At 34.3% G+C, this 17,595-nt stretch overlaps 1 protein-coding gene across 3 annotated transcripts in view; it reads left to right on the forward strand.

Annotated features, from left to right (window-relative positions):
* The window catches only part of CSMD3 (CUB and Sushi multiple domains 3), a 612,124-nt gene that overhangs the window by 491,566 nt on the left and 102,963 nt on the right, over positions 1 to 17,595 (forward strand). For all 3 annotated transcript variants that reach the window (XM_040070587.2, XM_040070596.2, XM_040070605.2), the window contains 8 exons: positions 1,082 to 1,195; positions 2,080 to 2,175; positions 3,045 to 3,248; positions 6,200 to 6,324; positions 8,626 to 8,722; positions 9,668 to 9,772; positions 14,629 to 14,747; positions 16,749 to 16,818. In XM_040070587.2, coding sequence (XP_039926521.1) covers positions 1,082 to 1,195; positions 2,080 to 2,175; positions 3,045 to 3,248; positions 6,200 to 6,324; positions 8,626 to 8,722; positions 9,668 to 9,772; positions 14,629 to 14,747; positions 16,749 to 16,818 — 930 coding nt within the window. The remainder of the gene's footprint in view (positions 1 to 1,081; positions 1,196 to 2,079; positions 2,176 to 3,044; positions 3,249 to 6,199; positions 6,325 to 8,625; positions 8,723 to 9,667; positions 9,773 to 14,628; positions 14,748 to 16,748; positions 16,819 to 17,595) is intronic.

Consider the following 17,595-nt stretch of genomic DNA (forward strand, 5'->3'; position numbering starts at 1 on the left):
ACTAACAAACAAAGGTGGCAAAGACCCTGCATAGATGAACAAGGAGCTGCTGATAAAACTTGAGCATAAAAAAATTCAAGAGGTTGAAGCAAGGTCAGATGTTGGAGGAGGAATATAAACATTGAAAAGATGGGGTTAGCAAAGTCAAAATCCATGTAGAATTGAATCTGGAGTAAAGTCTCTGAAGAAAAAAATATGCAGAGAAACATGAATTAATAAATTTCATCTTAACTACAGTCTTTACCTGTAAACCAATCTTGAACAATCCCAGAACCCTGAGACCAGCAGAAAAGTCTAGAGGAAGGATGACTTAGAGGAGGACGAGGTGATGGAGCACTTAGACAAACCGGGCAAATGCAAACCCATGGGACATGATGGAGTGCGTGGGAGGTCAGTTCCCATGCACTCCATTATGGGAGGCCAGTTGCCTTCCACAACCTTGGAAGGTTGTGACAGTTGAGGGCTGGAAAAGGATAAGAACATTCCAATCCTCAAGAAGAGTAAGGAGGAGGATTGAGGGAACTATAAGCCAGTTGGTCTCACCTCTGTACCTGGGAAAGTGATAGTGCAAATTGTCCTGGTCACCTTCTGCATATATTGGAGGTGATCAAGATGCTTAAAAGTAGAGAGTTGGCACTGTTCAGCTAAAGGAAAGAAAGGCAAAGGCAAGGCAAGGCAAGGGATAAAAGCTGTAAGGGAGGCAGGGTGCTGGGTGAGGTTGCTCAAAGAGGTTGAGGGCACAGAATTTGAAAGTAGAAAATAATTCAACAGCAGAAAATTGTTTTGTTCTGTAATTACTAGAATCTTTTAATAAAAATATGTGTATGTATGGCTTCTGTATCTTCATTGTCTCATTTAGATTTATTTTCATCATTTTACTGCTGTAACGGTATAAAAAAATAACCTACATGCAGCACCAGCACAGCTGACTTAGTTATTTTTAAAACCATACATTAATATATATTTTGTTCTCTCTCTTTTTGTTCCCCTTTCTTATCCTATTCCCTGTGTTTGGCTTTGGTTTTCTTTTTTTGTCTTGGCTACTGGTGCCTCTTCCTTCTTTTCCTTTCTATTTGGTCAGTTGTGTTTGGCCAGTTTGTGTTTTTCCAGACATCTCTCCATGACGTCGTTGAAGTATATGATGGCCCAGCTCTACAGTCATCTTTGTTATCCTCTCTCTCAGGATCTCATTCAGGTATCATTTAATAGAACTGTCAGTATATCGTTATTTACTTTTTTTTTTTTTTTTTAATGAACCTAGAAATAAAATGTAGTCCAAAAAATTAAAAAACCACAAGGGATTGTCGTATTTGCTTAAATTAATCTCAGGCAAATATATGAAATCCACATTTTGAAATAAACACTTCAAAATCTTTGTATTGATGAATGAAATGGAATAAAATCACCTTTTTTTAGCTTTTTTAGGTTTTTTGGTTTTGTTTTTGTTTTTTTAGGGTTTTTTAGTTTGTGTGGGTTTTTTTTTTTTTTTTTTCCTTTTGATCTTTAGGTAAGGTTGTTGTTATTTAGGGCTTCTTACTCTGCCTTTATGGCTTTATCTAGTGAGTAATTTGAAATAGGTAGTAGATATTTTAAAGGGAAAGCAAGGCATATTTGTGCTAAAGTAAAATTAAATAGATTATTTGCATGTTGAGTCTATTTAAAGATGTAGAGAGTTGGGATTTTTGTTGTTTTTTTTGTTTGTTTGGGTTTTTTTTCTGTTTTGGTTTAAGTTGTCTTGTTTTGGGGGGGAGTTTTGTGTTACGGTGCGGGTATTTGTTGTTTTCATTGTCTTTGTTGGTTTGTTGGCTTTTGGGGGGTATTTTTGGGGGGATTGTTTGTTTTAGTAAAGAAAAAAAATCAACAAACATTTCTAGTAACTAAGATGAGTTTTAACTCTTCTTTTCTAAAATACCATTATACTTTTATCAACATAAAATATTAAAAGTGCATATATCTTGCAAAATTTACTGAAGCAGAACAGGGTTTGGAGAGTATTATTTCTAGCTGCAAAGATGTTGACAGGTTTATTCTTTAGTAAGAAGTGGCTATGATAGTTTTGTATTTTCATTGTTTGAGTAGGTGAATCCCTTCCATTGAGTTCTGGGAACCAGATCACAGTCAGATTTACTTCAGTTGGACCAATTACAGCTAAAGGATTTCATTTTGTTTACCAAGGTGAGACAACCTAGAAAAATGTGTACATTTATTCTGTACATCATCATTTGTAAATCATCAGAGAGATACAGACTGAGAATGAAGAAGCAAAAGCCTTTTAACAATAGAATGTGTCACTATATCTACATGTTCTGAAAAATGTTTGAAACCATTTTTTTTTCTGTATTTTAAAGCTGAGATCAAATACTTAAGAAGCATAAGAGGGATTCCAAATTTAAGAAGACAGTTCTACAAAATTACTGGTTTTGTTTGCTAATCTGATTGACAAATGTTAGATACATATGGGTGCTCTAACTGGTTTATCTCTCAATTTCAATGTGAATAGCGGTAAATGTTATTACTTGTGGGTTAAAGATTATCTTACTGTTATTAAGATATTTTTTCTTGATTTACATTATTTTCCTTTTTATGAGTCAAATGGGAATTTTTTATATACCAACACTTGCAACTGCAATTCATTCTTTCATTACATATAAATCCTCATCTGACAGTGAGAACACAATTAGAAATCCATATGAATAAATGTAAATATATGACACAAAATGTTATTTTGAGACCCTATATTAGTTGAGTATCTATCTCATGGTAGTATTTCTTATAAGTGTCATTTTAGAAAGGTTTCTGTGTGTATTTTATGTATTACTTCCAATCTTGGCATGGATATCAGCACTCTTCTCTCCTAAATCATAACTCAGACATCAAACGTGAGCAATCTCTATTGTGAAGATTCATTTGGGGATTATGGAAATGTTCTCAGCTGGGAAATAGCTGAAAGTTCTTCCAGGCATTTTAAATATTTGTGGTTCAATATCTGTATTCCCCTAACCAAATCTAAAATTAAGAATCCACAATTGCTTGTATGTTCACAGCTGTTCCAAGAACAAGTGCAACACAGTGTAGCTCTGTGCCTGAACCAAGATTTGGAAAAAGGATTGGAAATGAATTTGCAGTTGGTTCACTGGTTCTTTTTGAGTGCAATCCAGGCTATATTCTCCATGGATCAACAGCAATTAGATGTGATACAGTACCAAATGCATTGGCACAATGGAATGATTCCCTCCCTACATGTATTGGTGAGCTTTTTAATATAACTAATTACTTCTTCAAGTGTAGACTATTCTTTAGTGGAATGTGTTTATTCTTTTTCATTGGTATAGTACTTTATTCTTGCTTACTTTAATTTCTTCTTTTATTCAAGGTTAAGTGTATTCTCCTTTCTATTCTAACCTTTCTATTCTATTTCTATTCTAACCTTGCTCTGAACTTTCACAACAATCATGAAGATGCTCTGCTGCCACAATTCATGTGATAGATGTCCCTCTTTAATCAAGAATCAGAAATATTAGTTTGTGTCCTGACTTCTTGCAAGATTAAGATGCTTTTACGCTGCAGAACTCTAACAAGACATTGCAAGCTTTTAGGAAGAACACTACTATACTAAAGATTTAGAAATATTTACATTGATGTTTTGTTACTTGCCAGGAAAAGGCCAGCAGCTTTTCAGATCAGAAAAGATACTTAATCTGGTTCTAGTGACTTTGAGATTAAATTCTCAAAATTAAATTCTTAAATTAATTTGCATCCATTGATATTTATCAACTGACTTGGATCAACTGGAAATCTAGTAATTGTAAGGAAATTTCCCACTTTACTTTTCCGGATAGGGAACAGAATTTTTAATAAAAAATATCATAACCCTTTACAAAAATTGCATTATGATACTGACTCCAGCAGAGAACATAAACAGAGGTTTAGGTGAGTAGATGCAAAGAAAATAAATAAACATATTTTCATTAAGCTGATGTTTCATCTGCCATGCTAACGAGTGATGGTGCCTGGTAGTGGTTTTTAGTAAATTAAAATATTATCCCCAAAATATCAAAATCCTGATAGAGATCAAGGCTAAGTATCAGTGGGGTAATATTGACATAATCTCATTAATCAAGTTTTAAACAAAAACTGTTGATTTAGACTGTTTCAGGCATAGCAATAGAACCATGATTTCTGTATCAATAAGAAGGTGAAGTATATAGATGTAACTCATTTATTCTCATAGATTACAGTTTGATCAGTAAACTTGTACTACTTTTCCCCTTGAATTATATTCCCTTTGTTTTTTCAGATATAACAACTTGATAAAGTGTTGAAGTAATTCTTTTGATCACAATATAGTATTGATATTTTAATACATTATTTAGTCTATGAAGAGAAAGCTACCTGTCTTTAGACAGATAAAAGCTAAAATGAGGAAGGGTTACAGGCCATCTTCTGTGTGAAAATTCCTATGTCAATAAAGGTGATAAAATACCTTTAATGTGAAAATTGTATTAAACTAAACCAGTTTAATAACTGAAGTGGTAGATGTGACCATATTAAAATGCTTTAATTCTAGTGAATGTTTTAGTATTGCATACTCAGATAGCAGACATAGAATCATTGAATTATAGAATCATTCAGGTCAGAAAATACATTCAACATCATTCAGTTCAACCTTTGATCAAATACCACCATGTCATCTACAGCACCACACTAAGTGCTACATCCAGACTTTTCTTGGACAGTTACAGGGATGGTGACTCCACCAAGCCCCTGGGCAGCACATTTAAATGCTTAACCACCCCTCCTGTGAAGAACTTCACCTGATGTCCAATCTGAGCCTCCCCTGGCACAGCCTGAAGCAATGTCCTCTTGCTTTATTTGAGGCAATGCCCTCTTGCCTTATCACTCCTTCATGGGAGAAAAGCCCAACCCCGATCCTCCTTTGAGATTGTAAAGTGAAAAGGTGTCCCTGAGCCTTCTTTACTCCAGGTTGAAGAGCCCCAGCTCCCTCGGCCACTCCTCACATGGCATACTCTCTAGAGCCTTTACCAGCTTTGTTGCCCCTCTCTGGACTCACTCCAGCACCTCAATGTCTTTCTTGTTGTGAGGGGCCCAAAAATTAACACAACACTCAAGATGCAGCCTGACATCAGCCATTCCATCTGTTCATGCTTTTCTGAGGAATTGCTTAAACTCTTTAAGTGGCACTAGCTTTTAATTTATCCATGTAGTTCCAAACAGATTCTATTAATTTTATGCCATGCAATATGTAGCTGAAATGTTTACTATTAAGATAAGTTGCATCCCATCTATTTTCTAAATCCTCATATTTGCAGCTCCTGAAATCGCTTCAGAACTTAGTGATGTTGCACAGAAATCATATATTTGCTTTTAATGGACTTGATAAACCATCTCATCAATCTTTTCCTTCAACTTCTAAAAAAACAACAGGATATCTGTATGCAGATTAAGATGTAATATTCTTTGTCTCTGTTAGAGCCTGTAATGATATAGACAAGATACATGCAAGTTGAACATTCAAAAGAGAAACTTGATGGTACTTAATGTACCTGTCGTCTTTCATGCATAACACTTTTATTTATCTGTGGACACAGACGTGATCAATGTAGTCTTGCAAGGATCTTGCAAATTCTTTGCTGATGCAGTAGATCCACAGACTTAGATGGAATAACTCACACAAGCAGAGAACAATCTAGGAGTTCAGACTGGCGGTGTTAATTATTTAGAGGAGTAATATTAGAAAGAAAGAATGAAAGCATATTCGAAAGAAAGAAGAACGAACGTTACCTTTTTTTTGTGACACTTATTTCTCTTTTTTAGCATCACAATTCATAGCTTTTCAAACTTCAATCTAAGCCTTATAAAGTGCTTTATTTTTGTAAGATTACCAGGAGACAGTAGAATGGAATTCACTCTGTAAAGGTCAAATAAATAAGGAGAATATTATCATGATTCTGTCAGGTAGGAAGCTGACATAATTCTAATTTTCTTCTATTCCTTTTTTGGTCAGTTAAAAGAAGAGTTTTGAGATATAGAATTTTATTTTCCTGAGGGGCATATATATATTATAATGTAGCATCAATTTAAAAAGTTTTCAGCCATAGTATAAGTAAGTCCTTTATAGTAAGTCTTCTCACTTCTGAATCTTCATACTTCTTTTCTTGCCTTATGCATTTCCTTTCAGTGCCTTGTGGTGGTATTTTAACAAAGCGCAAAGGGACCATTTTGTCACCTGGCTATCCTGAGCCTTATGACAACAATCTGAATTGTGTGTGGAAGATCACAGTACCAGAGGGAGCTGGGATTCAAGTAAGTCTAATTGCTATCACATATTTAGAACTGTTTTTCCTGATGCAAAAGGCGAAAAGATCATTTATCTGTACAGTTTTTCTATCTCATTAATGATTCTGAAAATTGACTTTATTGCACATCTTTTTAATTATGCAGTGAAAGTTATAAGATTCAAAAAAAAAAGAAAAAATCTTAAAAGATACACTTGTAGCCTTTTACTTAGAAGAATACCACCATAACTTCCAAACATATTTCAATAGGTCAGTGACTCCTTATAAGCCAAGGGAAATAGAGAGCCTTCCTAGGAATGATTTTTTTGCTCTCCCCAAATCTGCGCATCTCCTTTAACACAGTGAAATAAAGTGAGTTGTTTTCAAGGACAAGTTATATATGTTCTCCTAGAAACTCTGCTATTTACTCAATGTTTATGGAAGTTCAATGTGATGTAAAGAAGTTTCAGTATGTTTCAACATGATTTGGGAAATTATTCTTTAAAATAGTTTCAGAGTTCTTGTTTACTTACATAGATTAAGAACTTGTAGAACACACAATAGGAAAGAATCCATTAAGCTTAGTCATGTATATCTCTAGAGTTCACTAAAGAAACTGGCAGAAATCTGGTTATTGCACAGGTAGTTGTGTTTAATTAATTAGGACTTCTAAGCGTCATCTGAACAAATTCCTAGCAAAACGCACATCAAGAAATCATGATAACAAGTTTTCTATGTCTATCCTAGTTCAAAATATAACTATTATAGAAAATTAACAAAGAGCTCAGTTTACAGAGGTAAAGACTTAATAAAGAAAATCAGAAAAAATGTTGACAGTGTTTTAAAGCTTTTTAATGAATTTCACTACAGAGTTTTCTATAATATTTAATAGCCTAAATCAGTTTTGAGATTGATTTTGAGGAACAGTACTTGATTTAAACAGTTAAGTAGAACAGCTGACAGTTAGGATACTTTGTTTTGTGCATTTCTTATACTAGGAAGATAGTTCAGAGGATTTAAATTCAGCAGTAACTGTCCTCATGACTTAGACCATCGCTGTTGCTTTTTGGAAATGCTTATCGCTTATCACAAGCTGCATTCTTCAGAATCATTAATGAGGTGATTAGATTACTAACTTTGATTTCAATTTAGGTGTTTAATCTTCATGCTATTTTTCTGCCCCAGAGTTGTAATAAAACAAAAGAGATATTTTTAGGGTCTCCAAGTATCTGAAGTGTGCTAATAGTCAGGACCTCTTCTGCACTGCTTCACTTGAAAAAATAAATCCTTTGACTGTAGTATCTGACCAATTCCTACAAAAATAAGTACAGGTATTTTGAGGCCCCCATCCAAGAAATAGGTAGTCAAACTGAACATTCATTTTATGTAGAACAAGGTCCAAGTCATATATTTCACACACAAAAATGACTTCCATTACTTGGTTTTACTGGAACTGGTGTTTATTTCTTCTGTTGAAGCTATTCCATTTTGGGGGAAAAAAAAAAAAAAAAAAAATAGGCAAAAGAATCATTATTTTCTACCTTAATGACTAAGGAACCCCTTTCTGAGTGTGGTTGGGGTTTCATCATGCCTCTGTCTCTTTTAAAGCTTTTCAATAAACAGTTAAACAAAAAGCTAACACCAGAAACTCTCCCCGACTAAAAAGGAACAAGAATCTGATATTTCTCTACTTTTTAAGGTGTGATTTCACTGTATGAGAACAGGTATAGCCTCCCTCTTGCAGTTTATCCCCTTATCACTTTGCATCTCCCTATGAATGAAAGAATATTGTCACCTCTGGAAGAAATGAAGTGACTATTCTGCCGTTTGTAGCACGCTGGTGACTGCTCCTTCTCAGGAGATGAAGTTGGTGATGAAGGTAACCAAACACAGCAGTTTTCTCTTACCTGGAGGCAGAATTTAAAATGGCAAAATAGATGAAACATCATACATCCCTGTGGGACTAGTTTAGTACTGGAGAAACCAGAGAGAAAAAAAATGCAGTAATTGAAAATACCATGTTTCACCTTCTCCTCAGTGTCCTCCAAACAAGAGAATCATGTTGTATACCCATCTGATTTTCATGGTTGTGTGACTCTTGACAGAAGTAATACATGGTTGCCACTAAGGGTTGCAGGATTTATAGTTTGAATTGGCAATCAGATAAAAAAATAGTTGCCACTTTATTCACTTAATGATGATTTTCCATTCTCTTTGACAAGGAGAGCAAGACAACTTTTCATGACTGAAAGCAGCAGAGGCTACAGTTTAGAGCCTGAGTAAAGAGGGGAAGAAGTTTATGTTCTTTACCTCACATTTTTCTTCATAGGTGCAAGTGGTGAGCTTTGCCACAGAACACAACTGGGATTCCTTAGACTTTTATGATGGTGCTGACAACAATGCTCCAAGGCTTGGAAGTTATTCAGGTGACTGAGAAGATTTTACAATAAATGATTCACAGATTCAACTCTTATTGTAAATGCACAGCTCTTTATGTGTGTAAGCATGCTTGAGCATGGTATGTGTGTTTCTTTCTCCTATAATTAGCAACAGGTAATATTATTTCTGTTTCAATCAGTCATCACTTAACATACTTACATTAGCCTGTATATTTTAAAATGTTACAAACAAAATAACACTCAGAGGCTTCCAAACTAGACCTCTCCTAATCCAACCTTTTTCTCATACTTGTAGCAGGTCCAGAAATACAGATCTCAAAAATAGGTATCTCTCGATATTTTACATGACAGAAGCATGCATTCTTTATCCTTATTTTAGACAAAGACAGTTCTTTTTGCCTTACCTTTTCTTGTTTTCTTTTGTTTCCTTTAATTATACTTAATACATGTGTATGCCAAGAGATCAGAGGCAATCATATTATCTTGTCTTGTGCTGAAACACAAATAAATAGTCCATCACATTTGTAATAACAGTCCTGCAATATATTTTAAGAGCTGCTTGATATATGACTGTTATACTTAGTGACTGTTATACTTAGAATCATTCTGGTGACAGGATTTGCTCTTGCTTCTAAAAAGACCCTAGTGAATATTTCTCCCTTTGTGGGTAAAAGTAAATTATATAAATTTATATTAGCCTTCCTTGTGTATCATTCATGTGTCTGATATTGCAGTGCACTGAAAATGTTATAAAACATTTATAGGGGCAGGTATTTTATAGCATCCATGATGACAGAATATTGTGGAATTGGTTATTTGACTTATCTCCTACTCCCACCCTCTTCCCCCCGTCTCTTCTTTCTCCTTTTCTCTGCTTAACTCTGTTTATACACACACACACACAAACACCTGTACGTCTGCATTTATTTCACTTTCTATGCATTTCAATAATATCTTTATTTCTCTTTTCAGGAACAACCATACCTCCACTTCTAAACAGCACATCAAATAATCTGTACCTCAATTTTCAGTCTGATATCAGTGTTTCGGCTGCTGGATTTCACCTTGAGTATACAGGTAATTCAGGAATGTTCAATTTATAAAGAGCACTTGCTCATTCCAGACATCAGTTCTACCTAAACTATACAATAGAGGAATATTTACTCCTATTGCACATAATGAGTTACATACTGTAACTTCTAAGTCATTAGTAAAATCCTCATTTAAATCCAAGTGAGCAAATTCAGGCCTGAAAACTGTACTGTAAGGACTGTGAAATTTAGTTTGTCTTGCTTTCATCCTCAAGTTGCTTTTGCTTCCTGAAAAACTTTTCTGACCTACAGCAGACAGAAATTAATGCAGATATGCTCATGTGACAATCCTAATCCATTGTGTCCAGTGCAGCCCTGGTCTCTTCCCACAGATGCCACCCCTGCAGCTCCACAATCCACCACTCCTTGCCAAAATCTACAAATTATGCTCATACAATAACATATGTACTATACAGTCTGTATGTGTAGGACACAAATACTAGTCACCCTTGGCAAAGAGGAGAGGAATAATCTAAAAGTAGCAGTTGTATATCATAACCGAGAAATGCCTGCAGGTTGGTGCGAACACTAAATTATTTCAAATGTTTTTTATTATTGCTGAGTCCCTCACCACTGGAAAAGGCTGTAATTATAAACATTCTTTCTGTCTGAATGACTTTGTCTCAGATGACTGAGAGGAATTCTGGCAATCACCAGCTGTGTGGTTCCCTCTGCTTATATTGGTTCTGGTGTCTGATCTGCATAATTGTGTCACGGTTATTTCTTGTCAGTTTTACCATATGCAAATCCCATGCTTTGGTTGTCTGATTAGCCAGTTGGAGAACAGAGCCTTGCAAAATTACTGCCTGATCGCTTGTCTATAACAAAACATTAATTATAGGTAGAATTATCCTTCCATTTCCTTGGAATGCAGATAGTCTCTCAGCTGCTTACAAATTCAGATGATAAAAAATGTCAGGAGGTTATGAAAATCATATCAAATGAGACTGAATCCAGTGAAAGTGAAAATGCACCTTTGTATTCCCACATGTCCAAATAATATGCATAATATACTGCCCATATACGACTTCCACCTTTAAAAAAAGAAAAGATTCACAGTACACTATATAAAGTGTATTGGTCCATGTCAAGAATAATAACGAAATATGTGTGTATGGATTTATACAGGGATTTATGTATGAATCTGCACAAAAGTAGTGTTTTCTGTGTGCGTGTATAAACCCAAAGTGTATGTTGAAAATTTGTGATTCAGGAAATAATACTGATGTCTCTCTGTAGATATCCAATTAACCAGTAGCTCCTTAAAATACGCTGGTTTACAACATAAATGATCAATTAACTTGTGCAAGTGATAGAGATATGTGATTAAAACATCATACAGTCTGTGGTGATTTAATCCAGACAGCAACTAAGCACCATAAAGCTTCTCGCTCACTTCCCTGCCCCTGCTGCCAAGTAGGATGGAGAACAGGTTTGGAAAAAAAAGTCAAATTTGTCGGTTGAGACAAAAATATTTTAATAGAACAGAAAAGGGAGGGGAAACAAACAAACAAACAAATAAATAAATAAAATGAACCTAATAATAAAATTAAAATATAAAAACCAAATTATGCACAATGTGGTTGTTCACCACAGCCAGCCAGTTCACAAGCAGCAGCCCCCAGCCAGTTTTCCCCTTAGTCTATATGCTGACCATAGTGTCATATGGTATGGAATTTGTTCAATTGGAGTCAGCTGTCCTGAAACCTTATAGTTAATTGCTTAGTGGGGATCTCAAGTCCTAGGCAACAGCAGTTTCACTCCTTGAATCCATGATCTTTCCTCCTCCACTATTCTCCAAGACATAGTCTCTCTCTTACCTGTGAAAATTTTGTGATTTTTTTTTTCTATCTGTTGTTCAATTGTTTTTCAAGAAGAGACTATGGAAAATTCTTCATTGGGCTGAATCATGAATTTGATAGGGGAGTTTAAACTGAGGGACAACACTTTGTCATCATTGCTAGGAAGGAAAACAACAGAAACTCTACCTTGTGTATCTTTTGAATTTTTGACTCTTGCATTTTTGGCAACAAAGGGGATGTTTTTTTGCAATTCCAGAACTCACAAAACTGCTGGATTTGTGAAGAAATTTCTCCTGAATGAAAGAGATGCAGAGTTGCTCTCTTCAGTTGTTGTGGTAATATCTGACTCTTGGACAGCAGTTCCTACTTTAAAGCTGTGGCTATGTTTATAACGGTCGTTAGTAAATGGAAAGTAATGGCCAGATTTTAATGTCAGTATTTCATAAATTTATTTCATTTCATTGGAACACGTTGGCCGAGGACATCATGAGGAGTCAACTAAATTAAACTCTTAGTCTTTGAAGTATTTGTGCGTGGTTCTCATGCAAAATCACATCAGAGTTAAAGATTTATATTAAGCATTTTTCAAGTGAGCTTGCCATAAAGATTGTTTTTGTTCAATTCACACTGCATCTTCCAAATCTATTTTACCTGTTCTCGAAGACACAAGTCTGAGGGGAAGTGCATCCCATTTGCCAAAATGATTACTTTTTAATTTCAGCAACAGATTTCTATAAGAAGTTTTAATTCTGCTTCATTTCCAATATCTCTTTTCATCCCTCATGAATAGTTTTTTGTCCTGTCAACTAAGGATTATTTTTGAGCTTCTTAAAATTCAAATACTAATATAAAAGTGAAAGAAAACAAAAGGAACTTTATTTGTTGAAGAAGTATTTTAACACCAAGTAAATTATATTTTGACATAAAGAATTAAGTGTTCATATTCTGAAACTGAATAATGTTCTTATCTATAATGTTTTTCTGTCATATTTTTACTTCTCTGTTGCACACTTAAGTTGTTGTTTTATCCATAACATTCATTTCTGTATTCCATTGGATATCTTAAATACAAAAATATATTGTATTGAAAATACATTATATCACCTGAACTTTGCCAACAAAGAAGGCCACAGAATGGTTTGTTAAACATTTCCATGGTGTTTATACCACTATAAAAATTTTGATTTATTGCCCATTTTCTCTAACTAAAGTTTTGTGTTGTCAAAAAATTTCATTGGTAGGTGTTTGTATGGAGTATCACGGTAGTTGCAGGAGAAGGGCAAGACAGCATTAAATAGCTTATTTTTCTTTATATAAAATTCTTATCTGAAAAGTAGAAGGTACTGAAAGTATGTTTTCAATGAATGCCTATGCTAAAATCTGTTTTCATTGCCATTGGCTATGAAGGCTCAAGAATCAAACACATTTTACCATGGGAGTAGTATAATGTACTTCAAGAAACTATTCATGCACCACAAATAAATCAATAATGAACAGACTGGCATTTATTAATACATTTATGAGTACATTTATGACCTCAATAAATATCACAACACTCCAAAGACACAAGTTCTGAAATAGTCCTCAGCTGGGAAGATGTCAAAATTTATTTCAGTTTCTGGAAAGGTACTGTAGATGTTCAGATTGATTTTTTTTTCCAAATATTATTTTATTAATTGAAGTGGGAGACAATAGGATAAATACCTGTGAATGCGGTTTGGGCTGCTCAGGTAGCCTGAGAAAGGTACTCAGATGAACTAAGTTCACTCGGCATGAACTGAGTATTCACATAGTTAGGTTATGCATTTCAACTGAAGGTTCAGTAATTGGAAACTGAAACCTTCTAATTCTTTGTTTAACTCTTCAAAACAGATTATAAGCAATAGTCTGTGTAAGCCAAGCACACTTGCTATTTTGCACTTGTACTTTGTACATTAACTGGATCACACTCTAAACATCTGAAATGCAAAAAGTGGATCTAGGTCCATCAGTCATTTTCAAAACAGGTTCTTTCTTATCTAGTTTGAGAACAGAAAGAATTTGAAAGCTAAAAATTTTCATTAGCTTTCATCTTTCATATTATATAAAAATGCACTATTTTAAGTCTTCAAATGGTAGTTTTTTACTTAGAATCTTGCATGAAGTGATCAGTTACTTTAGGAAGTGTTAAACCAGGCAGATTTTGATAATGTTCTGAGGCGGCATGTGGCCATAATTGAATCCCACAATGTTTCTCTATTATCCTGTGTAGTGATGCTCAGTTGTGTACTTTATAGTCCTGATTTCATAACTAAGGTGTAATTCTTACAGCAGGCAAAGAAAGCAACTCAGTTGATTATAATTTCTTACATTCTCAGACCTTCCCGGGGAGATGCAATGAAAAATTCTTTCACTTTTTGATGACCATGAAAAAAATCATGTGGTCTCTTGACAAACTAGTTTCTATTGCAATCAGAAATTCAAAATATTAGTTTTATAGCTCTATAGATGCTTCTTTAAATGTAACAGTTTACATGAAATCTGATGCAAATATTTATTCTGTGTGTGTATGTGTGTGTAAATGAAAGAAGGAGTTGAATCAGACCTGTGGAGAACGGAATGCTGGAGAGCACTTTTATTTTGCACTGTTTTTCCTGTGTTTTGCAGTTGGTATAGTGTTGGCTAGCCTCCCCTGGAACACATGCTGGTAAAGGGTTGTGAAGGTGCTCCTGGTGTGAATTCTGAAGACTGTAATTAGGAATGAAACTGGAGGTAGAAATGAATGAGCCTGTGCCAGGAGAAAATGGAATTGAGGACCTGACAGTGCAGGCTGGAAAGTGTTTATTGCCACACTGATCCTTTTCTTTTACTCAGGAAAGATGTTTTCTCCTTATGAACTGTTGTTCCAAAATAATATGCTGCTTGTCAACAGACAACTGCTGATTACCAAGAGCATCCTAAAGCTTATCAAAACACTATGCCTAGGTGCACTGTACACAGTGTTATACAAATCTAAAAATCAATTTTATGTTCATTAGAATGACTTCTCTCTTTTTCTCAGCTATAGGTTTGGACTCTTGTCCTGAACCTCAGACTCCAAGTAATGGGATCAAAATTGGGGACAGATATATGGTTGGAGATGTGGTGTCTTTCCAGTGTGACCAGGGTTATTCTCTTCAGGTATGCCAAGTTTCCTATTTGAAATTATGTCTTTCAGTTTTTTAACATGGTTATGTTTGGGTCTGTCAATGCAAAATGGATGCTGAACTCTTCAGGAATTGTGTACACATGATAGGTTTACAGGACTGTTTGCTTTTCTAACAGATAGTAAATTACAAACTACAAATATTCCATCAGAAATGTATGGATTGGTGCTTCTTCTGCATTAATGATTATAGGTTGTTATCTATTATTGATGGTACTTTTGATAATTACAGATGAACCATGAACTGTTAGCAAAATTAAGTTAAAATCACTTGATGAACAATTAACAGTAGTTCTCCATGCATAGGAGGAAAAAGAAAATAAAGTGAGGGACTAAAACAAAACAAAGGGAAAGAAATAATTGCTTTTCTTAGTAAATCAGATAGTGTCCGTTGCTTTCTTTTAACAATTTATTGGAGTTTGTTCTCCAAAATATTTATCAAATAGGGGTGTAGCAAAACGTTTATTCAGGGGAAATGCAGTGATTGTAAATCACCAGTAGGAACCTGTCTGCGTGTAGGAAAGAATTGGAAAATATCTTAAAAAACTTGTACAATTATGCCATAGAATCTGATACAAAATTGAAAATTGCTTTTACTTGAGACTCCTCGAAAAGAGTCTGCAGATGCTACAGTCTTCCATTTATCTAGCTCTTTGAGAGCCAAAAGGACAGAAAATCATCACATTACCCAAGCACTGCAAAAAGAACAGTCTTAAAGGGAGAAAATAATTTCTATATAACAGCACATGATTAACTGCTAATGGAGTTATGGATACTTTTAGAGAAAAATAGCAAAATATACCATAATGAGCACAATGCCATTAATATCAGTTTCATCTACAACACATGTTGATGTCAGACTGACTAAATGAAGTTTTAAAAATGCTAATAATGTCAAATATTCATTTTACATACTTCTGTGAAAACCTATATACTGGGTTTATATGTCCTGAATCAAAAATAAAAAGTGAATTATTTTTTGGAGGGGAAAAAAAGAAAAAAAGAAAAAAGAAAAAAAAAAAAGCATCTTGTTTATGTATACTGATAGAAACAAAATAGTCTTGTCTGCTTCCAGATTTCAACTGCTATTTGGATTTGGGACCTGTATCCCAAATTCCCCTTCAAGATAGAATTCCTAGTCACGCCTGCAGATTTCTAGCATTTCAAGAATAGATGAAATACATGTTCTGTGGTTGCAGCTCTGAGAATGACTATTGAAGTTTTCTTCTTATATTGTCTCGTTTTAACTGGCCTCTCTCAGAAAAAGCCTGAGAAATATTTTTTGCTTCTTTGCTTTAATTCTCACCTTAAATAGAGGTGTGTGTGTGTGACCAGATAAGCCATGGTAAACGGCTAAAAAAAGAAAATGTAAAATATAGAAAATAATGAATTCAAAAGCATAGACTATTCAAACACACATGTAAAGTTTCTTCCCTCCATACATTTTTTCTGACTTATGCAGCCTGAGTAGATGGTTTTGGAAGCGATCACAAGTACAGTTCTCTCTTAAGATTTTCCATTTTTGTTTGCTTTCTCTGGAAGACAATTAGAATTACATTAGGTCAATGAGCAACACTGAGGGTGTGTCTATGATGAATTTAAGATGCAAAGTCAGGACTTACATAATTTATATGGTATGTATAGTTTTATCATGTTCAACAAATTATGTAAATTCATACTATGCAAACATTGCTTTAGTTAGACCTGTAGTTTCCAGACCCTTGGCTTATACAAAAACATGCATAGAATTCAGCTGTCTTCTGTTATAAGAAATAATATTAATGACATAGACACCACAGTCTTCTTTGCTGTATTGAAGGCATGATACAATCCACAGTGTACGATATAATTACTATAGCTTTTTTTGTTTTGTGTATTTTGATGATGTTTTAAATTATACATTCTTTTTGCTGAAATACTAATGTGCTGTATACTGTATATTTTTATATGAATTAGCAAGTATTTTGTCATTTTAGGGACATTCACATATCACTTGTATGCCTGGACCAGTAAGAAGATGGAATTATCCCATTCCGATATGTTTAGGTATGTTCAGCATACATAATATTTCTTAAATATGCCAGAATGAGAAAACCAGAAAACTCAAAAATAATAGACACATGTAGCGGAAAAAATTGAGAAAATTGGAGGAACTTAATTAAATATGAATATGGTCAAATTAAATTAGAGATTTTCAAAGGCTCCTGCACTCTTGTTGATAAATCTTTTCTGAAATGTCCAAGCAGTAAAAGAAATACATATATTGTCCCTTTCAACCCAAACTGTTTTATGATATGATTCTGTGTGTTCTAGTCAGATACATCAATTCATTAACAGGAATGACACCTCCAGAGACCCTTACAACACAGTTAATTTATTTAGGACTCCTTTCCCCAGAAGAGTTATGGCAATTGTAGAAGACACTAAAATAAAAATAACATTACATTTTCATGTCTAATGAGTTCATAAGCATGTGTACCCAATTTCAGAAGATGCATTATTTTTCAAGTTAAATTATACACTTATCCATAATATTATTAGAAAATGCAATGAAAGCCTGTCAAAATCCAAAATGAAACCTCCAAAATGACCTGCATTTAAATATACTCATTTTATATGATGAATAAAAGTGAGGAATAAAATTCCTTCTAGTTGTAATCTCTTTCACTGCATAGAAATGCCTTTTTGTTCGGGTTCTCTAACAGTAAAAGTTATCGGAATTAGTAATCTTGACTGTATGTAAAGCAGGATGTTGCAGATCTCATAAAAGATAATTTTGCTTTGTTTTTCTTCAAGGCAGTTGATATATATCCTCTTGAGCTG

The sequence above is a fragment of the Hirundo rustica genome, chromosome 1 (assembly GCF_015227805.2).
Source record: "Hirundo rustica isolate bHirRus1 chromosome 1, bHirRus1.pri.v3, whole genome shotgun sequence".
Classification (NCBI taxonomy): domain Eukaryota; kingdom Metazoa; phylum Chordata; class Aves; order Passeriformes; family Hirundinidae; genus Hirundo; species Hirundo rustica.